Consider the following 23921-nt stretch of genomic DNA (forward strand, 5'->3'; position numbering starts at 1 on the left):
GGTTGTTTATTGTATTTTATTCTCAGCATGACATAAGCACTTTGGTCACTTTCACCATCTTAATATAAACATGATTAATGACGAAAGAAAAGTTTAAAATGTATTTTATACATCCTAGTTTAAGTTAGTAAAATTAAATATCCAAAGTTACTAACTTGGTTGTGTTAGCGACAGCAGTTTGCACCTTAAAATTATGGGATTATTATTCGAATTATTCACACACCAATATTTTGTATGGAATCTGCAGGATTGTTTAAAAAAGCATTGAATAATAATCTTCTTTTCAATTTCGGACATCTCTTTTCTTCTAACCTGTTTATTTTACTTTTTAAATGCATGTCCTTCATGACACAAGTGCAACTCACAGGCTTTGAGAACCCACAGAAGTCTCATATTCCAAATCCAAAATATCTGAAAAAAACAACACGCACAATTAATAAACTTGTTTTTAATAAAGAAAAAACAAAGATCTTTGTGGATTACATTTGCAGAAGAAATGAAACACTCCAGCCAGTAATGTCAAACCCTTTGATATTGTTTAACTGTAAATATTTGTTGTAATTTACGTGTGGATCAGCTGCCCAGATTGATCTTGAATGACAACCACACGGTGTTCATTTTAATACATATTTTGTGTTTCCCTTTTAAACACATTTGGCCCTATTTTAACGATCTGAGAGGGCGTGTATGAATTTCAATTGCCTCAAAATATGAAACTCGTTTTCAGACCAGCACACCCATGGGCGCATAAATGGGTTATTTAAATAACGTGGCGCAGGACGTGAAAATTATAACTGCGTCAGGCTGAAACTAGCAAAAAACACTTGGGAACCATAATGTGTAGAACAGTAACATTAATGTGTTTTCATTAACTGAATACAAAATGGGTTGTTTTTAGCACAACTTATAGAGTGCACAAAGACGTCTGAACTGAAAAGCTGCTTTTTCATTCTAATTTAAGAATTTTGAGATATTTGTACTGCAAAACCAGACAAAAAATACATAATAAGAAATTTGTAGAGTTCTTCATGAATGTTTTAATGTACTTGTCCACTTCAAGCTAACAGCTTCATTATTCCATGAATAAAAATCATAATGATTCAGGTAGATCAAGATGCTTGGTTAATAATATCAATGTAACAATCTGTTTTTCTTTATGCAACAGTGCAAAACCATGAACGGCTTAAATCTGAATTCATGTCGACATGGGTTTTTATAATATAGTCTTTAAATGCGAATCATGTGCTGCTTTTCAGATCCATTGAGAAAAAGCACAAGAGAATGATGCAGATCCTCGGTGTTGATCAGTTCCAGCTCTATTACTAAAACAGATGTTTTAATATGTACTATGGTGTGTGAAAGGAGTGTGTTTGCAGAGCATTCAGATGAAGGTGGAGTCGAGCACGCTGCTGTCGTGAGTGTTATGAGCACGAGCCTCAAACAACTGTTTGATCAGAGCAGATTTCTCCTGCTCCAGCTGAGTGATGCGATCGCTCTTCACGCTCACCTCCTGCAGGAGCAAAACAATAAAAAACATGTAGATATTTAAGAAGCAGCTGAACAAACCACAGAATAAAAGAAGTGCATTGACTCTTTAAAAGTTTCACATGAATCTCTTAATGTATCAGAGAATCAGATAACTGTCAATTATGGGGTTTGGAGGTGGATGCTAGGAGGGGGTTTTGGCTATTTAAAAGTGCATCACATGACACATATGGAACAGCTCCTAAGCACTTGACAATAATTTTGAGCTACAGGAGCTTTTCATAAAAATAAATATGTTGCTCTCGTCTAGGGAACCCAATGCTCAAAGTCGTAATTAAACATCTAAAATTATCTTCATATGTCTACGTGTATATATCTCCATTTCACCCAAAATGTCACTTATGCCCCTCTGGTTCTCATCCTTTGGCATGTGAGTGGGAAAATATCAGCCAATATAAATTTTCAATGGTTAAATGGTTAGTTCTGGCTTTTGATTCTGATTCGATGTAAAACTCTCAACAACATACAGCTGACCGCATTACAGAAGCATCACAACATCACTGTATGCTTCACATCGTGCCTTTATATCTCGTGTTATAAATTCACTCTGTTAATTTGTGGGAATTATCACTTTACTCTGTTCTGAACCTTTTGCTGCTAGTTGGTAATGCTATAAACTCACAATATTATATTAACTTCTCACGTATTATAGTCCATCACGTGCACTACGCTCTCAGGTGTCAGGTCAGTTGGTAATACCTAGAATTTCAAAATCAAGTGCAGACGGCAGATCCTTTTCCTATCTAGCGCCTAAACTTTGGAACAGTCTTCCCTGCACTGTCCGGGAGGCAGACACACTGTCAGTTTAAATCTAGACTAAAGACGCATCTTTTTAATCTTGCATACACTACATTATCATAATATATATATTTCAAAGATCTAGGCTGCACTAGTTAGATCAACCGGAACCAGGAACACTTCCAATAACAACTGATGCATTTGTTGCATCAAAGAGTGCAGAACAGTACTCTACTCTCAGCCAGTCTTGTCTCATTGTTCCAAAGTTACTAAAGCGGGCAGGATGCAGTCCAAAGTTACCGGAGCGGGCAGGGCAGTTGTTATTGGAAGTGTTCCTGGTTCCCCTAGGACTCATGTTGGCAGAGATGCTTTTAAAAGAGTAGGACTGTTGCCAGTACAGGTTAGGGTGGAGCAGTTAAAGCTGAATCATATGTATAATGTCATAAATGGTTCTGCTCCCAAATATTTACACTCCAATATAAAAATGGTTCATACACAGCATTACCATAATACTAGGGCCAGTGTCCGTTCTTGTAAAGTGCCCAGAGTCAACAATGCAGCTGGAAGTTCTTTTTTTTATACAGGTATCATGTTGTGGAATAATTTACCAATTTCCCTCAAATTGGTAAATACTAGAGGGACTTTTAGATATCATGTTAAGGCCCTTTTAGAGAGAAGAGTAGCTGATCTTTTTAATTAGTGTAGACTGATTAATTTATGTGATTTATGATTCTCTGATTTTAGGATGTTGTTGAAATTCGGATGATTTGTGTAAATGTTTTTTGTCTCTGACTTATATTAGGTCTTTGTTTTTTGTGTGAAATGGTTTACCACCAAGGACCATGTTGGAAATAAGTGTTTTACACTTTAACATGTTATCCTTTGGATTATGTATGTCTGGCAATCCATAAATAAATCAAATAAAAAAAAATCAAGGGCGCAATCCATTCCCAGACCTGACAAATGCTGGACGAAGCGACTCTAATAATTTAATAGCAACTGAAGTTTTTAAGTTTTTAATTTTAAATCTAACTTTTGTTATTTTGTCTTGTTGTGTAAGCACTGTCGAGCTTGTGCAGAGGCAGCAGTTTTTGCCAGAGGGGAACTGGAATCCCCTGGTTAGGTCTGGTTTCCCTCTGAGGTTTATTTCCCCTCCAATGGAGTTTTGGGTTCCTCACCACCGTTTTGCACTGTTTGCCTGGCCGGGGGGGCTGCTAGAATTTGATAGTCTTATTTAATTAACACTGCATATAGGAATTTATTGTGTGTCTGATATTTGACCTGTGTTTTGACTTCCATAACCTTTTATGTTTTACTTATAGTCAATGTTTTCTTGTACAGCTGCTTTGTAACAATAAAATTGTAAAAAGCGCTATATAAATAAAGCTGACTTGACTTGACTTGACAATAGCCACGTGAACGTGATCCGACTGGAATACTTCAGATTTAAGTCACATCACAAAGAAATTTGAACGAGTTCAAGCGGTAGGTTTCAAATTCTGTTAGCGGTCGCATTATGAATGTTGTATAATATGTCACGTTAAAGGTTACATTACAATAAACGTCACTGTTTAAGTGTTAATTTGTTAGCGCCAATGCTAATCCATTCAAGTGTCCTTATGAACCATTTAACGCTTTTATAACTGTAATGGGGTCAAATAAATTGGAGGACACAATGGGATTTACAGTTACCTACATATTTTATATACAGTCATGGCCAAAATTGTTTGCACCCCTGAAAGTATTTCTCACAGAAAAGTATTGCATTAACACATGTTTTGCGATACACATGTTTATTCCCTTTGTGTGTATTGGAACAAAAAAAGCTAATTTAACAATGTCACACAAAACTCCAAAAATGTCCTGGACAAAATTATCGGCACCCTTAAATTAATATTTGCTTGCACACCCTTTGGAAAAAATAACTGAAATCAATTGCTTCCTACAACCATCAATAAACTTCTTACACCCTTCACCCGGAATTTTGGACCACACTTCCTTTGCAAACTGCCCCAGGTCTCTCATATTGGAAGGGCGCCTTTTCCCAAATGCAATTTTAAGATCTCTCCACAGGCGTTCAATGGGACTCATTGCTGGCCACTTCAGAACTCTCCAGCACTTTGTTGCCATCCATTTCTGGGTGCTTTTTGAAGTATGTTTGGAGTCATTGTCCTGCTGGAAGACCCATGATCTCAGACGCAAACCCAGCTTTCTGACACCGGGCAGTACATTGCGACCCAAAATCCTTTGGTAATCCCCAGATTTCATAATGCCTTGCACACAGTCAAGGCACCCAGTGCCAGAGGCAGCAAAGCAACCCAAAACATCTTTGAACCTCCACCATATTTGACTGTAGGTACTGTGTTCTTTTCTTTGTAGACCTCATTCCGTTTTTCCTAAACAGTAGGATGATGTGCTTTACCAAAAAGCTCTATTTTGGTCTCTTCTGTCCACAAGACGTTTTCCCAGAAGGATTTTGGCTTAATCAAGTACATTTTGGCAAATGGTAGTCTTGGTTTTTAATGTCTCTGTGTCAACAGTCGTTCTCCTGCCATAGTGTTTAATTTCATTTAAATGTCGACGGATAGTTCGTGCTGACAATGATGCACCCTGAGCCTGCAGGACAGCTTGAATTTCTTTGGAAATTGTTTGGGGCTGCTTATCAACCATCCGGACTATCCACATCCAGGGAGATAAGCTACAGTGCCATGGGTTGCAAACTTCTTTGTAATGTTGTTGCGAACTGTGGACAAAGGAACATCTAGATCTCTGGAAATGGACTTGTAACCTTGAGATTGTTGATATTTTTCCACAACTTTGGTTCTCAAGTCCTCAGACAGTTCTCTTTTCCCTCTTTCTGTTGTCCATGCTTAGTGTGGCACACACAGACACACAATGCAAAGACGAAGTCAACTTCTCTCCTTTTTATCTGCTTTCAGGTGTGATTTTTATATTGCCCACACCTGTTACTTGCCCCAGGTGAGTTTAAAGGAGCACCACATGCTTGAAAGAATCTTATTTATCCACAATTTTGAATGGGTGCCAATAATTTTGTCCAGGTCAATTTTGGAGTTTTGTGTGACATTATGTCGAGTTAGCTTTTTCCCTCCTTTTTTTGTTTTGTTCCAATACACACAAAGGCAATAAACATGTGTATAGCAAAACATGTGTTAATGCAATACTTTTCTGTGAGAAATACTTGATTTTCTGGAAAAATTTCAGGGTGCCAATCATTTTGGCCATGACTGTATCTGAAATCGTGATCATACACATTGCTAATTATCAATTGTTTTTATGTTGATATCATTTAGTCAGGAAAATATATATTATATAAATAACTCTATTAGGTTTAAAAAGTCAAATTTAAACAAAAGAAAAATCTCTCTGTTGCATTTATAATTTTAATATGCAGTTACCTTAATGTAAGTAATCTTGTGTAAATGCAGTATGAAAACTGAGGTTTGTTCTAATATTAAATGTGCATATTGGTTCAGTACGTGTTTTATTTGTCTTATACAGCAGCAGACTGAGGAGGATGTTCATACAGCAAAGGCTGTGAATACTTATGTACATGTGCTTTTTTCCTTTTATATTTTTAATAAAGTTGCAAAGATTTCAAACAAACTTCTTTCACATTGTCATTACAGGGTTTTGTTTGTAGAATTTTGAGGAAAATAGTGAATTGAATCCACTTTGGAATACGGCTGTAACATGACAAAAATTTGGAAAAAGTGAAGCGCGGTGAATACTTTCCAGATGCACTGTATGTCCTGACTGTGTTCTGATTTTGATGTCTGACCTGCGTGAGGAGTCGGTTTTGCTCTTTTAGGACTTGGATGGCCTGAGGAGGAGCAGGAACAGAAGCAGGAGGAGAAACAACAGCAGAGCTCATGGACGGGAACGTCTGAACAACAACAGATACATACAAACTGATTATTGTTTATTGCTCATTTATAATTGTTCAATCTTAATTCTGGACAAATGGAAAAACAAAAGTTAGAAAATATAATTAATCTTTTATGTTAATTTTGTAGGGTTGAAAAAAGAATATTTATTGCTGTCACAATCCCCATTTTCTTCCCAAAAGGCACCATTTGCCTTATTAATGACCAAAGGGGTGCTGATAGTAATTACTGTTGGCTGAGGTGTTTGGCTATGGTGTGTCCAGTATATTTGGGGTCTCCTGATTGGTCGGTTTGATTGTTTCATGCTATTTTTAGTCACCTGGTCAAGGATAGGATAAAAGGGAGATGTAAGATATAGGGTCTGGATCTCTTTTTTTTCCCTGGAAGCTCTGCTCTTGGATTCTGCCATTACTTCATGCTCTTCTTCTTCACCTGAGCTCTTGGGTTCAGATCCCTAAGAATTGCTTTCTCTTTTCTTTTTATCTCTTAGCTTATGTTTCTTAAATGATGATTAAAGTTATTATATAATTTTATATTTATACATTTACTTTTTAACCGTTGTAAATGTAATATCAGTTTAAATCTTCCACAGTAGCATTACAGCCCGTCTAGAATACATCTCAGCATGGACGAAAAAGCACCACCTCCTGCTGTACCTAGCTAAGAGCGAGCTGCATATATTCCCAGCCCTCTCACTATCCAACTTGGCATTACAAATCTGGACCAGCCCGTGCATCCATGTCTACCCCCTGGTTATCGGATGTACTACGTGAGCATCGCGTCAGCCTCCAGTCAACTGAGAGAAAAATGGCACAAGTCAAAAGACCATACTGACCTCTCTCTCTACCAGTCTCTCCTTTCTACTTTCTCCGTTGACGTCACCTCTGCAAAAACTGATTATTACAACTCGAAGATCAGCAACTCTCCTGACTCTCGCACGCTCTTCAAAAACCTTCTCTGCTCTCCTCTGTCCGCATGCTCCCACACCTTCATTGGAGATAACGGCTGATGATTTTGCATCGTTCTTCGTAACGAAAACTACCGCCATCAACACCCTGCCAATCTGCTGTGAACAAAGCTGATTTCATTACAGCTTTTGTTAAACATTCTGGTCTTTCCATTGTAGCACTTACAGAAACATGGATCAAACCAGAGGACTCTGCCACTCCCGCTGCCCTCTCCCATAACCACACTTTCTCCCACAGCCCTCGCATCACAGGAAGGGGTGGAGGCACCGGTCTACTCATCCCCAAAGACTGGAAATTCAATCAGCTAACACCCATGTGTGACAACACCTCCTTCGAGTTTCATGCTGTTACTATCACCCACCCTGTTAAAAGTCATTTTGTAGTTATATATCGTCCCCCAGGTCAGCTTGGACATTTCTTGGAGGAGCTGGATGTGCTTCTTTCATCCTTCCCTGAGGATGGTACTGCCGTGGTGGTACTAGGTGACTTCAACATCCACATTGGAAAGCCACAGGCGGCTGACTTCGTCAACCTGACCGCATCATTTCTCCTCGAACAGGTTTCCACATCAGCAACCCACAAGTCTGGAAACCCTCTAGATCTGATCTTCACAAGGTACTGCTCCACTCATCACTCTCAGGTCACCCCGCTGCACACGTCTGATCACTTCTTTGTCACCCTTGACCTCGACCTCACTGCTCCGGATATCGCAGATGTCTTACCGATGGTCACCTTCCGGCGCAACCTGCGGTCTCTCCCTCCCTCCTGTTTTTCCTCTGCTGTCTTCTCTGCACTCCCCCCCTCTGATGAGCTCTCTCTTTTAGATACAGACAATGCCACAGACACCCTGTGTTCCACGCTTTCATCCTGCTTGGACAACCTATGCCCACCTTGCATCTGGACCAGCCCGTCCATCCCCGTCGGCTCCCTGGTTATCGGATGTCCTGCGTGAGCATCGCGGCAGCCTCCGGTCAGCTGAGAGAAAATGGCGCAAGTCAAAAGACCCTGCAGACCTCTCTCTCTACCAATCTCTTCTCTCTTCTTTCTCTGTAGATGTCACCTCTGCAAAAACAGATTACTACCACTCGAGGATCTGCAACTCTCCGGACTCTCGAACGCTCTTCAAAACCTTCTCTGCTCTCCTCTGTCCGCCTGCTCCTGCACCTTCATCGGAGTTAACAGCTGCTGATTTTGCATCGTTCTTCGTAAAGAAAACTACTGCCATCAGCAGCCAGTTCTCTACGCCACCATCTGTCGAACCCGCCCACATCCCTGACACGAGTGTGCTCCCCGCCTTTTCTCCTCTGTCTGAAGCTGATGTTTCCAAGGTCATTGGTTCCAACCACCCTTCCACCTGCCCACTGGATCCCATCCCCAACCATCTCCTCCAGGCCATCTCTCCAGCAGTTGTGCCTGCTCTGACCCACATCATAAACTCTTCGCTCACCACTGGGACATTTCCCACAGCATCCAAAGAGGCCCGTATCACACCGCTACAGAAGAAACCCGCCCTCAACCCTACACTGCTAGAACACTACAGGTCAGTTTCCCTTCTTCCCTTCATTGCCAAAGCTCTGGAGCGAGTTGTGTTCAACCAGCTCTCCTCCCTTCTCATGCAGAACAACCTCCTGGACAGTAATCAGTCTTGTTTCAAGAGCGGTCATTCCACCGAGACTGCACTGCTGGCCCTAAGTCTGGGAAAAGCATCATCCAAGTCATCCGTACTCATCCTACTGGGTCTGTCTGCTGCTTTTGACACTGTCAATCATCACATCCTCCTGTCTTCTCTCAGTGCTATGGGTGTCTCTGGAATGGCGTTGCAATGGTTCAAGTCTTACATCTCGGGTAGGTCATTCAGAGTATCCTGGAAAGATGAGGTCTCTGCGTCCCAACAGCTCGACACAGGGGTGCCACAGGGCTCAGTGCTTGGACCGCTTCTCTTCTCCATTTACATGACATCCCTCGGCTAGGTCATTCAGAAGCATGGCTTCTCCTATCACTGCTATGCGGATGACACACAACTCTACCTGTCATTTCAACCGGACGATTCGACAGTCTCTGCTCGCATCACGGCATGCCTGAGTGACATCACACTTTGGATGAAGGATCATCACCTGCAGCTAAACCTTGCAAAAATGGAGCTGCTAGTGATCCCATCAAACCCAAACATTTACCATAACCTCTCCATTCAACTAGACTCATCAGCTATTACACCGTCCAGCACAGCCAGAAACCTGGGGGTGGTAATTGATGATCAGCTTAACCTCTCAAGTCATGTTGCCAGCACCACCCGGTCCTGTAGATTTATCCTCCACAACATTAGGAAAATTAGACTTTCCTATCAGAGCACGCTACGCAAATCCTAGTCCAGGCTCTTGTCTTGTCCAAACTGGATTATTGCAATGCGCTTCTGGCTGGACTTCCTGCTTGCACAATCAAACCTCTCCAGATGATCCAGAATGCGGCGGCAAGTGTGGTCTTCAATGAACCGAAGAGAGCGCATGTAACTCCTCTCTTCATTAGGTTACACTGGCTCCCTGTTGCCGCCCGCATGAAGTTCAAAGCTATGCTCCTAGCCTACAAGACCACCACCGGGTCTGCACCATCATATCTTCACTCGCTAATGCAGACCTATGTTCCTGCCAGATCACTGGGGTCTGCAAATGAACAACGATTAGTGGTACCATCCCAAAAAGGAAAAAAGTCACTCTCCGGTATCTTCTCTGGATCTGTTCCACATTGGTGAAATGATCTGCCTGCTGCTACAAGATCAGCAGACTCTGTTGCCATCTTTAAAAAACACCTGAAAACGCATCTCTTCCGTCAACATGTAGCTGATTTTAATCCTCTAATTATTTTCTGTCTTAAAAAAAAGATTGTACTAACCTCACTATTCTTAGCTTTGTATACTGTGCTAGGCTTTAATGGACTAGTTTTGATGCAGTTATGCATGTTGTTGCCTATGTTATTATAATTGCTTCCAATGTTTCCTCATCTGTAAGTCGCTTTGGCTAAAAGCGTCTGCTAAATGATTAAATGTAAATATACTCTATCCAAAACAGCCAAAACCTTGGAGTAATCTTTGATGACCAGCCGTCCTTCCGTGGTCACATTGCAAAGACAACGTGGTTGTATCGATGAGGCCCTAACCTTACTGAGCATGCAGCACAACTCCTTGTCCAGGCCCTTGTATCGTCCAGGAGCCCAAAACACGCCCCTCTTCATCTCTCTCCAATGGCTACCAAATGTAGCGTGTATCAGATTCAAGTCACTGATGCTTGCTTACAGAACTGGCTCTGCTGCAGTGTCAAACTTTCACACCCTCCTACAACCCCTCCAGAATCTTGTCTTCAGCGAATGAGCCGCACCTTGTAATAATTTCACAGAAGGGCACAAAATCACTTGTCATTCACCTTCCATATTCCTCGCTGGTGGGATGATCTTCCGAATGCAGTCTGGTCAACTATAGCTCTCTTAACATTCCAAAAACAACTTAAGACATATCTTTTACTCCAGTACTCGACTGGAGTACTTGACTTCTCATAAACAACGCCTCTTTCTGAGCAGGTATTGTTCAGGCTTTGTGAAAACTAGGATCTTGGTAGAAGCACTTATTTGTATTATTGCCTCCTTATGACAAATCGCTTTCCTAATTTCTCTAGAAGTTGCTTTGGATAAAAGCATCTGCTAAATGCCTGAATGCAAATGTAAAATGTAAGTCTGTTATTAAACACTTTCATTTACAAATCTGCAAACAAATGTTTAATTCATGTAAGGGTCAATCCATATGGCAATACAATATAGTCAAGTTAAAGCAATGCTCTCCCACATATTTAGCTATAATAACTTATTTCCGTTGTTCGTAGCAAGAAATACACGATTTTATTCCAATTTAGCGTTTAACATTTCTTTAGTCATCTCAGCAATCTTTCAGCCTGAAACACGGTAATTACATCAAATAAAACCATCTTGTAGCATAAAAACATTAATAAATATTTGTTAATATACCTAATCTCAATTTAAACATTTTAAATTACAGAATAATTTATTACTAACAGTGTCTTAACATGTCAGAGCAGGTTGTTCATTGTTTTATACTGACCGTTGCTGAAAATGAAATCAAATCACTGAGGCAGCGAGTGACATCCTGAAGTTTGGGAAGAAGAACATCTAAGCGACTTTGACATGATCCGGTCGAAGACGCCTGATGACAGTACACAACACAACATATTTGTGTATTTAATGAAATACAACATCCTTTTGCACAAATAGTAACTGAATTGTGTTAAATTGTAGACCTTCTAAATCTTAACCGTCACCAGTGACTGCATCAAACTCTGTTAAGAGTTAAGTGCTATATTTGAACTTAACTTACTATACATAGTACAAAAACAGCTGTAAACTATACACCAGACTTCCCAACACACAAACACTCTACTAGAATATAACACTGACAGGATTATGAAATATAAAAACCGTTTCATACCATTAAAATGTCTAGTTCACACGGTTCTGTTACAAAAACACATCAAAAGTGTGTATTAAGACAGGTGGTCTTATACATTTGTTAAGTACTGGACATTTATGCACAACTGATCTAAACGGATCTACACTCAAATATTAAGATTTATATGTCATTCTGCTACAAAATTAATTTTTCTGTGAGAAATAACAACTTGATCTGGCAGTGGACGTACAGTGGAGTGACTCTGGCCAACATGTCTCTGTGTCTCAATAACGTTGTGGATCTGGGTCTGGTACCATTCTCTTGCTCGATCCAAAACATCCAGCCCGGCCAACAGAGAATCTTTCTCCTGCTCCAACTCCTTCATTTGCTTCAGCTGTCAAACACCAACACAACAATCAATCTACATATAATACCATAATAGAAACAAAGGTTCATACATCATACATCTCGAACACATTTTTGTATTTGACCTCCGCTCAAATGTGCACCATCACAAGCCATCAGAACAGAAGCCCTGAAATGTCCTTTAAACAAAGTTCTCAGATACATGATATCAATTCTAAAATAATAAAGAGATTCCATGATATCAAAGCTTTTTTGCCTGTTAGTGAGCATGCAAGGTTTGGTCAAATATTTTCGAGACTAGCTGTTTTTATTCATGATGCAACACAAATATCCTATGAACAACAACTGCAGAAATAATTTTCAACCCCAATGTTATCAACCCTTCACTGGCTACACATTAAGTATCATATTGACTTTAAAGTTATTTTAATCACTTATAAAGCCTTAGAAGCTCTGTTAGGTAGGTAGGGGCTAAACCCTTTATCACACTACAACCCATCACGCTCTCTAAGATCTCAAAACTCTTTTGATAACACCTAGAATAACTAAATCCACCAAAGGGGGTCGAGCTTTCTCATACGTAGCACCTAAACTCTGTAATAGCCTTCCTGATATTATTCCAGGATCAGACACACTCGCCCAATTTAAATCTAGATTAAAGACTCATCTTTACAGACAAACATTCACTTCATGCTAAATTTAATAAATAAACCACCGGGAGATGCTGACATGAGATATTATTTACTAGAATCATTGAATTTATTATATAAAACACAATGTACTGTGTTTTACCTTTTTTTATCGGTTTTCTTATTTTACCCTTTAAAGCTGCTTTGGAACAATGCACATTGTGAAAAGTGCTATATAGATAAAATTGAATTGAATTTTCTCAGACGTTGTTAGAAAATAAATACCATTTGCAGCACACAAGTCATTGGGGTTTTTGTGTAACTGCTGACCTCATGGGATTTTCACGCACAACAGTCTCTAGAGTGTAAAAACAACAGACGTTCAGTGAACGGCAGTCCTGCGGATGGAAATGCTTTATGATGAAAGAGGTCAATGGAAAAGGTTCAGAACAACACACAACACCGCTTTGTACAGTCACAGAGAACAGACCAACAGCTGAAGAGCTTTCATATACATCTAGACAAATGTTCTGATTAACGTGCTTACTGTAAAGCAGCTTTAAAACAAACCAAAACTGTAAAAAGCCCAGTAAGGACAAATGAACAGAATTGATTGATTAAACCGAAAACAATGTGACATCGTCTAATGGATCTTAATAAGTGAAAGTGACCCGTTTGTCAGATATGGTGACCCATACCCAAATGTGACCTCTGCATTTAAGCCAACACACGCACAACAAGTCATGAACACATGTACAGCTGGAGCAGTGGGCAGCTATCACTGCAGCGCTCGGGCAGCAAGTAGGGGTCAGGGGCCTTGCTCAAGGGCACATCAGTGGTTACCTGCCGGCTCTGAGAATCCAACCGGTAACGTATCCGACTCTCTAACCATTAGGCCACGACTGCCCCTAACATAATGCACATCAAAAGAACACAGTTATACAATAAATATTAGGGCTGAAACAAACTATTATTTTGATAATCGTTCAACTTATTAAGTTTTGGAAATACATTAAAATATTGAGTTTGGCCTATTTGAACTAATAAATGAAACAAGGACATTCCGCCTACCTTTCATCACTAATAGAAGAAAACCAGCACAATTTTAATTTAACACAGTGGCTTAATTAACCAAAAAAAAACATCAGAGACTTCTGATTCTTTATACCAGCATAGCTGTTGTCGTGAACGTGGATGAGGGGAACGTGGTGGAAGAACCCAAGTGCAGGCAGACACAGGGATGGAGGGATTAACCAAGACTTTAATATAAAACACGGCAAAACAAACATCCACGATGGGAAAACACTAACTAAACTTAATACCAAAACTGAAAACAAATACTTCCCACAAGGGGGGCAAAAATAAACAACCAGGAATAAAAACAAGGAACTAGGAAACATACAAACAATCCATCAGGAACCAGGGAACTAGGAAACAGGTACACAGGCAAGACAAGACTTAGGTACAGGTATAGCATACAGGTACAACGAACGAGCATTATCAACTCATCTCTGACATTAGGACATGTGTCTAAAGCATATAAGGTGGCTGTTAAGGGCCCTTGTCAGAAAAACCCATCTCGACCCTAGAGAACTAGTTAACTACAGACCTATTTCGAATCTACCTTTCTTATCTACAGTTCTGGAAAAAGTAGTCTCAACTCAATTATGTTTCTTCCTCCAAAGGAATTACATCAATGAAGATTTCCAGTCTGGATTTAGAGCACAATTCATCGCTAATTCATGCCTTTATGACATCAAGACTAGATTACTGTAATGCACTATTAGGTGGTTGCCCTGCAGGCCTGTTGCAAAAACTCCAACTGGTCCAAAATGCGGCAGCTCGAGTTCTTACGCGTACAAAAAGTATGAGCATATTAGCCCGGTTCTGTCAACCTTGCACTGGTTACCTATAAAGCATCGCATTAACTTTAAAATCTTGCTTATTACCTATAAAGCCCTGCATGGTTTAGCTCCTCACTACCCGAGTGAACTTCTCACGTATTACAGTCCATCACGTGCACTACGCTCTCAGGTGTCAGGTCAGTTGGTAATACCTAGAATTTCAAAATCAAGTGCAGACGGCAGATCCTTTTCCTATCTAGCGCCTAAACTTTGGAACAGTCTTCCCTGCACTGTCCGGGAGGCGGACACACTGTCAGTTTAAATCTAGACTAAAGACGCATCTTTTTAATCTTGCATACATTACACTATCATAATATATATATATTCCAAAGATTTAGGCTGCACTAGTTAGATCAACCGGAACCAGGAACACTTCCAATAACAACTGATGCATTTGTTGCATCAAAGAGTGCAGAACAGTACTCTACTCTCAGCCAGTCTTGTCTCATTGTTCCAAGGTTACCGGAGCGGGCAGGGCGCAATCCATTCCCAGACCTGACAAATGCTGTGATGATAGAGCTGGACGAAGGACGTGGCGAAATTTCAGCTGCTATTTGATTATTAATGATAATCTTAAATCTAACTTTTTTTTATTTTGCCTTGCACTGTCGAGCTTGTGCAGAGGCTGCAGCTTTTGCCAGAGGGGAACTGGAATCCCCTGGTTAGGCCTGGTTTCCCTCAGAGGTTTTTTTTTCTCCTCCAATGGAGTTTTGGGTTCCTCGCCACCGTTTGCATAATGTTTTGCACTGTTTGCCTGGCCGGGGGGCTGCTAGAATTTGATAGTCTTATTTAATTAACACTGCATATAGGAATTTATTGTGTGTCTGATATTTGACCTGTGTTTTGACTTCCATAATCTTTTATGTTTTGCTTAAAGTCAATGTTTTCTTGTACAGCTGCTTTGTAACAATGAAAATTGTAAAAAGAGTTGACTTGACTCTTCATGTACATTTCAAAATGGCTTCAGAATGCTAATTATCTCACTGTTTAATCAAAGTATATCATTTAAGAAACCTAACCCACATTTAAGAGGTGATAAAACAGAACCACTTTTTTATTTTCAAAAGTAGAGACTGTTCATTCAATCGGAATATTGTTTGTCCATATGGTCATTAAAGAAAATGTAATGGAGGCCATCAAACTCTGAAGGGGAGGGGGGGTGGAGGTTGTGCCGCTGTGCGTTTGTGTGGTGGCCCATTGAAAGAGAAAATCCTTTTTCTTTGTATAGACGGACGGGCAGATGCACACACAGTTCAAGAGGCAGACGGACGGCACTAACTGTTAAAAAAGTTTCAAGTTTTAGGCCAAATTTTTAAAGATTGACTTAAACCCAAGGTAAAAAAAACTCAAGAAATCTTTCAATAATATTTTATAAAATGAAAAAGTTCACATGTAACCATAATGCCAAAGATGTGACTTGCAGCATTAAGACAACATAGATAAAGAGTGAAGCTGTGAAGAAACCAACAGTTATTCTATGATATCAGACCATTACAAACATAATCTTCACCCATCAGAATTTGAAAATCAACAACCATTTCACCCATCTGTCTGTCACTCACCCAGAAGTAGAAGCGCAGGGCTCTGCTGGAGAACAGGCCACTGCTCAAGGGAATAAACACAGTTGTGTAAGCGGCCCACATGGCCGGCCCCAGACACTCGGCAGCATCCAGGCCCTGGGGCCCAACCCGACTGACCACCATGAGAGAAAGAGCCACTGGAAACCAACAGAGATGAGATCACGACACAAAGACTGTGAGAGTGAGGGGATCAATGTAAATGCAGGACAGCGCTTTAGAAAGACAACACACACACAGATGGAGAGAGAGAGAGAGAGAGAGAGAGAGAGAGAGAGAGGGAGAGAAATTCTGACTACTCTGATGTTTATTAACAACAAGATTCATGGACGCCGACTACCCCATAAACACCACTTCCCACAGCTGTGAAAACTATTCCATATAATACACTAACATCAGAATGCACATACATCTACAGCACAAATGTTGGTCTGTTTGCTTATTTTATTATCCAGCTCAGTCCAGAAATTATAAGGCAGAACTGACGCTTGTGTAATTACTGTTTATATTACCAATCAAAACCGCTCCGAAAGAGAAGTGACATAAACAACAGTTCCAATATACCTCGACAACATAGCAAGAAAAAGATTGCCATCCACAAAAAGGACTGAGGTTTGCATCAGGCTTCTGTGTACATGTTGATTTGATGAGGTGCAACTGATGCCATTGTAACTGTTTACACCTAAAGAACTAAAGTTCTGGGTTTATAATAATGGGTGGGACATCTCCAACACATCCCAAAAGATATAACCAATCACAACATACCAGGACAGCTTGACCAATCAGAGTATTTCGGACGGAGGGACTATATAGAAACAGGAATTCAACTTTCTGTTTCCTGCAATGGATACAGCGGTGTAGAATACAGTTTTTCAAGATAGAAACATGAACATCTATTGTTGATAAGGGTGAGAGTAACGAATTCCATCTACTAAAGTAACAGTAATTACGAAGGGTTTTTTTTGGGATACTTGTACTTTCATTAGTATATTTTTATGTCTGCAAGTATACTTGTACTTCTTTACAAATTATGTTAATACTTCTCAGCATTTCCCAAACAATGCATTTACTTGGGCGGTCTGCCCAGGTATATTTGGTGTCAAATTTGTTATCCTTCAGTGCTAATGACTGTATCTGTGGTAGAATAACTAGTAGATAAACAGTGCTTACGGGTCATCTCTCCTTCCTGACTTGTTTGCCGTGCGTGTCCTCCTCTTCCATGTTATCATCAGAGCATGTGAGCGCTCAATACACTCAGAGTCGCTCGCTCAGCCCTCTTGGTGATTTACTTTTTTGCTGCTGGACCATTGTCCCATATACACTGCATGAGCCTGAAGCATGAATAATAGCACAACGGCATGCGCGTCAACTACAAACACCTCATACATTTGCGTAGGTGCAAGGGCGACAAGAGGTTTGATACAGGCTCATTTCAGTTAAAAAAAAAACATTATAACATTTATATTTATTTCTCTTAAGACATTGTGTCACTTACCCAATGTAACTCTTGCTTTTATGAAATAAAACATGAATAAACCTCAATGTCATATGCGGCCGATCTCCGGAGGACGCATGCAGCCTTCGAAGATGCAGCTACTTTGTCCAAGTTTCTAAAAGTACATTCTAAAATGCTGTTATGATTGAGATTTAAGATCGCATTTCCCCTTGTTTTGGTCTATTTTTCTTTAGAGCCTGTTTCTTTTATTAACCACAGTAATAATAAAGGTGTTCATCTTTTGTGAGTTTATTTTTGATGTTGCACTATGGCAGCTATGAAAATCACTTTGAGAAAACTTTTTTGGAAGACTTCACAGTCTCAGATGGTCTCTTCGACATGATCGTTTCAACTTTGAATAAATGTTTATAAATATGGCGTAATTCTGCACCTTACTAACGTAACGTTATCACGCATAGGCTATACGGCGCCTCATACAAACAGGGAATATGCATTTCTGTCATTTTATTTGTTAGTTAATGAAACCATGGCAAAGAACAGGTATTTGTAAATGGGTTTTAATGGGTTTTGAAAATGATTTAATAAAAAATGTGACAATCCGTGTTATACAGTCAATTCCGTTTTGATGTCTGGATTCTGTGATTCCGTTCTTGTTTTCTGCATCGCGGAAATCATAGGGCCCTATTTTAGATCAAGCAGTACTTCCTACTGATCAAGTTCACGGAAGAGCTGTGCATAAAAATGACAATCGATATAGACATGTATAATTAGTGTGAATAGCGATAAATATCACCCAGCCCTACCCCTAATGCATATTGGTTGTATATTAGTATGTCTAAAACACATATTAATGGCTTATTCTCTATTACCTTATTCATTTTTTAAAATGCAGTCGATTCAATATCGATTCCCAAAAACTGTGAATAGATTTTTTTTCATTCATATTTCTGCACACATTGAACATTCATTAATGTGAATGTTATTGCTACATATATCCACTAGATGTCACTTTTATATTTGGATGTTACAACAGGGAGCATATCATTCCTTCATTGCTTAATAAACACAGCGACTGCGGGTGTGTCGTCGAATTTAACATCACCTTCACCTAAAAGACAGCGGTTCATATGATTGCAGCTCCTCTTTACAGCTTATTTTGTGAGATTTTGTTTATTATACTGTATCTTAAATGTTTCAATATACCCAAGTGTGTTTAAAGTTTAATATATACAGGTTTGTGGCTCTTCATTTCATTTCTTAATTCTGCATTGTAATATGATATTTACTGATCTCTTTTAGAAATATCAATAGGATCTGTATTAAATCTATATTCATTGACTCGAATCCAATCGAGTGCTTGTGAAACGGAATCTAATCGGAACATCAGAATCGATCCCCAGCCCGTCTGTTTCACCTAACTCTAACACCGCAGATAGATAATAAATGTTTTTTAAACAAATAAAATAGTTATTTTGTCTGAGTTTTATCAATTTACATGCTGTACCAATAAAGGTAAAGATGTGTTATGTTTAAAGTAGCTATTTTCTAAATTAATCTCCAAAATGGATTATTAATAATTATTCATTGAATAGCACCGGCTAAAAAGTAACTAGTAAATACTACTCTGAGTAGTTTTGGAGAAGAGTAATTTAACCTTAAAATGTAAAATGTTGATTCTAAATTTCACAGTTACACTGTGCTTACATTTTTGTGCACTTTTGATCAATATGCAGATCAGATGAGAATTCTGTCACTGTAACAAAAGCAGACAAAACATCCATGACAGATCCTATATGTCATATTAATTGGGTCTTCAGCAGTAAGTTGGTAGAAAGAATATTTTCTTACCATTCCATAATCCACTCCGTTGGTGAGGGTGTGGCGTCTCTGCTCGTCCTGGTTCCTGCCATATCGCCTTGTGAATCCTGTCACAGTTTCACTTTGCGAACGAGGCAGACCGACGCTCTCATCTTATTGACAAAAATAAAGAGAGAGATAGAGAAAACAGTCATAGTCATTCATACCTACTTCTAAAATAAGCAACGTTTAACCTTAGAAATAGACCACTGTTCTTCACATGGTTGCATATTGTAGAATGAACGTAGTTAAACAAAACTTTTTGAAAAGTATATTTCTCATCTGCTACTTTTATATGCACTGATTACTTATAGCACACAACAAATGTATTGTTGTAAAAACTCACATAACTATTTCTCATGTCACATTTTAGTGACATACTGTACAATGCAGGTCAGATAGGGGTAGTGCTGGGCGGTATGGCCATACATCTAACGGTATATTTTTGATTCATACCGGTTTCCGGTACATGATGTACAAATGTTTACACTGATTGAGAGAGGAAATACTGCAGTTGATAAATGCCCTTTTATACTGTCATGGTGAGTGAATATTGTCGAAAAGGGCCACACTAGTGTTATATAGGTTAGCAAGTCCCTCAAAATGATGGCGTTTATAAAGAGGTGGCACTCATGATGAAGTGAAGGAATCAGGATGCATGACAGGTGCAGTCAGATTACAGAACCTTTTAATTAGGGATGCACCGAATATTCGGCCACCGCTTGAACACGGAGTTTACTCGCATCATTCGCGTGTGAAATTCGCTTCATTAGACGCGAATTCGCGTCATGGGAGGGGCTCTTCGTCTTTCTGCTCCAGATGACGGACATGCACCCTTGTTGTCTGATATGTTCAGTCAAATCCTCCAAGAAAGTGCTTCAAATAATAGGTAGTCTATTCTGTTCTTAGGCTTCTATATATGTGACTATAAGATTGTAGCCATATTTCTGCTAGATATTTTTTTATTTGATAAAAATGTACATTTATGCACCGGCCCTATTTAAATACACTAGCTCAAATCTTTCTATAATGTCAGGCAGATGACAAGCTCAACCGCTAGATGGTTATCTGTCTGAAGTCCCCAGAAGTGGTGTACATTATTGTTTAATGAGTAGGGTCAAGTTAAACATTTAAATTTGAATTTTATTTTATACTGTGCATTGTGCTAAATAAATATTTGCATAATTTTTAATTGATTTATTCTTTGAAACTTTACCAAAATCAAGGCATTGCATAAATTAATATTAAAGTTAGTAGAAGGTCATAGCCATAAATGCCATGGTACTAATAATTAGGTTAGGGTTAGGGAAATAAATAATTTATTTCTGTGTTTCGTTTTTCGGTTTTTGGTCTCGGCCAAGAATTTTCATTTCGGTGCATCCCTACTTTTAATTACAAACAACTTGTTTTCTTTTACATGGGAACTTTGTCAGCACGTAGGGGCATATAAAGTTATCGACGTCATCTCCTGTATCTCAGAGGTAAGAGCTTTGTGTTAACAACACAAGGTTGTGTGTTTGATCCCAGGATTGCAGATACCTGTGTATAAATGTATAGAAAAATGTAATGTAAGTCGCTTTGGATAAAAGCGTCTGCCAAATGCATAAATGTAAATATAAACGTCTCTAAAACGAATTTATTTTTCACTTTAATTTCAGTTTTGCTTCAAACCGAGGAAATGGGGAAATGAATAAAGACTGATAGATTGCTATTTATACCTGCACTATAAGAAACACTTCTTAAACATTGAATATTCTTGGAAAAGTGATGCTAATGAAACTACATTGAAATAGCATTTGCTCTTATTGTCCACTACGCATAGTGTAGGGTGGGCTATAAAAGATCTTTGAAATATTCATCAGAGTCTGACAGGTGTCAGTCAGGTACATCTAATCCACTAACAGATAACGAACATACATACTGATCTCAGATCTGATTCCAATATTAACTCAACATATAAACACATTTTCACAAGGCGACATCCGACAAATAAAGAGATTGTTGACTTGTTAGTGGGCTACGAAAGTAAATTCTACTTAAATACCTGCTGCTCAGAAACACATAGTCAGGTTAGGATTATAATCACCTTTCCTGTATCTCAGTGGTGAGAGCATTGCGTTAACAACACAAGGTTATGTATAAATCTATAGAATAATGCTATGTAAGTCGCTTTGGATAAAAGTGTCTGCCAAATGCATAAATGTAAATATAAACGTCCCTAAAACGAATTTATTTTTCACTTTAATTTCAGTTTTGCTTTAAACCGAGGAAATGGGGAAATGAATAAAGACTGATAGATTGCTATTTATACCTGCACTATAAGAAACACTTCTTAAACATTGAATATTCTTGGAAAAGTGATGCTAATGAAACTACATTGAAATAGCCTTTGCTATTATTGTCCACTACGCATAGTGTAGGGTGGGCTATAAAAGATCTTTGAAATATTCATCAGAGTCTGACAGGTGTCAGTCAGGTACATCTAATCCACTAACAGATAACGAACATACATACTGATCTCAGATCTGATTCCAATATTAACTCAACATATAAACACATTTTTACAAGGCGACATCCGACAAATAAAGAGATTGTTGACTTGTTAGTGGGCTACGAAAGTAAATTCTACTTAAATACCTGCTGCTCAGAAACACATAGTCAGGTTAGGATTATAATCACCTTTCCTGTATCTCAGTGGTGAGAGCATTGCGTTAACAACACAAGGTTATGTATAAATCTATAGAATAATGCTATGTAAGTCGCTTTGGATAAAAGTGTCTGCCAAATGCATAAATGTAAATATAAACGTCCCTAAAACGAATTTATTTTTCACTTTAATTTCAGTTTTGCTTTAAACCGAGGAAATGGGGAAATGAATAAAGACTAATAGATTGCTATTTATACCTGCACTATAAGAAACACTTCTTAAACATTGAATATTCTTGGAAAAGTGATGCTAATGAAACTACATTGAAATAGCATTTGCTATTATTGTCCACTACGCATAGTGTAGGGTGGGCTATAAAAGATCTTTGAAATATTCATCAGAGTCTGACAGGTGTCAGTCAGGTACATCTAATCCACCTACAGATAACGAACATACATACTGATCTCAGATCTGATTCCAGTATTAACTCAACATATAAACACATTTTCACAAGGCGACATCCGACAAATAAAGAGATTGTTTACTTGTTAGTGGGCTACGAAAGTAAATTCTACTTAAATACCTGCTGCTCAGAAACACATAGTCAGGTTAGGATTATAATCACCTTTCCTGTATCTCAGTGGTGAGAGCATTGCGTTAACAACACAAGGTTATGTATAAATCTATAGAATAATGCTATGTAAGTCACTTTGGATAAAAGCATCTGCCAAATGCCTAAATGTCAATGTAAATCTTAATAAGAGAGACAAGCTTCAACAAGCTGTTGTTTGTTTTTAAACACCATGAAAAAAAGTCAGCAAACTGCGGACTTACCCTAACTAGTTTCTAACTCAAACTGCTAACATTAACCAGAACCGGGTGAAACTGAACGACACACACAGCAAAGTGAATGAATGAAGGACTCACGTGCTTTCTGCCCGTAAGGAGATTCTAACGCGAGAGATTCAATGGCTCTTGTCCGACTGGAGTGAAGCGTTTTTTTCCCAATGCGAACCGAACACGCGGCCCTATCGAACCCTCCAACCGAGTGTCCGTGAAGTCTGTCCCGACCCACCTGCCGGCTGCGCTGGGTGTTTATCGCGTTACTCGGTCCGAGAGGACGAACTTTACATTCCGTCGGGTCATGTGGAGGTTTGGAGGCGGTCGTTCTGCTGCTGTTCTCCGGGTTCAACATCGAGTTTCTGAGCCCTGAAACGAAGCGCTCGAAGGTCAGACAGCCGTGATGCGGAGCGACCCGCCTCAGACTTTCCAGAACTCCCGGCGGGGTCTCCGCGCCTATCCAGCGACTCTCAATCTCTGATATATGAACGTAACCGCGTCGTCCATCGTCCAGAATATCAAACAAAGTCCGCAGACTGTGAAGGAAAGCTTTCGGTAGACCTGCAGTGCTGAACTGTGCGTCCGGCTGCATGGTCGGCAAGAAAAACGTTTCAAGTCTCGTTCAGTCCGTTTATGTTAAATACATTTACTGTATAGCGTAACGTTACATCTGAGCGATTATGCAAAAGAGTACATTTGAACAAACAGTCATTTTACTTTTGTTTGAAACTTGCGTCTGACTGAGAACTGCGTCTGTAGCTCCGCCCGGCGAACGTTTGCGCAGCTTCACTGATTCTCGCGCTCACTGGACAAGATGTGAAGTGCTTTACTGTGATTGGCTGAAACCAAAGCATCGAAGTTTAAAGTTTTGATCTTATAGTTTTGAAAATAAGGGAGCGTCATATACCCAGCACGGTTACGATAAATACAAAACTTTAGCAATGCCGATTAAGCAGTGAAATAAAACTATCCATAGAGTTAAATATTTTGATTATTGTATTAACTCACAAATTACTGCTTCATTTTTACACTTCAATTCAAA

General features: G+C 39.2%; 1 protein-coding gene across 2 annotated transcripts; it reads right to left on the reverse strand.

Annotated features, from left to right (window-relative positions):
• On the reverse strand, positions 1 to 23712 carry sapcd2 (suppressor APC domain containing 2). Of its 2 annotated transcripts, XM_079447967.1 has the most exons (6): positions 22967 to 23712; positions 19384 to 19505; positions 11854 to 11997; positions 11259 to 11360; positions 6083 to 6187; positions 1 to 1510 (listed from the first exon to the last, which is right to left on the reverse strand). In XM_079447967.1, exons 1-6 carry the CDS (start codon positions 23469 to 23471, stop codon positions 1382 to 1384), a joined length of 1107 nt encoding a protein of 368 aa, XP_079304093.1. In that variant the 5' UTR covers positions 23472 to 23712; the 3' UTR covers positions 1 to 1381. The 2 variants fall into 2 exon arrangements, with proteins under 2 accessions (XP_079304093.1, XP_079304094.1); XM_079447968.1 differs by lacking the exon at positions 6083 to 6187 and having other exon boundaries at positions 436 to 1510.
• Positions 23713 to 23921: the final 209 nt, after the last annotated feature.

The sequence above is a fragment of the Barbatula barbatula genome (assembly GCF_947034865.1).
Source record: "Barbatula barbatula genome assembly, chromosome: 24".
Lineage (NCBI taxonomy): Eukaryota > Metazoa > Chordata > Actinopteri > Cypriniformes > Nemacheilidae > Barbatula > Barbatula barbatula.

Coding starts and splice junctions, on each gene's coding strand:
- sapcd2 (XM_079447967.1), bottom strand. CDS start 23,471: ATGCAGCCGGACGCACAGTTCAGCACTGCAGGTCTACCGAAAGCTTTC. Junction 19,506..22,966: donor TCCTTACGGGCAGAAAGCAC/GTGAGTCCTTCA, acceptor TTTGTCAATAAG/ATGAGAGCGTCGGTCTGCCT. Junction 11,998..19,383: donor ACGGAGTGGATTATGGAATG/GTAAGAAAATAT, acceptor GGTGTTTGACAG/CTGAAGCAAATGAAGGAGTT.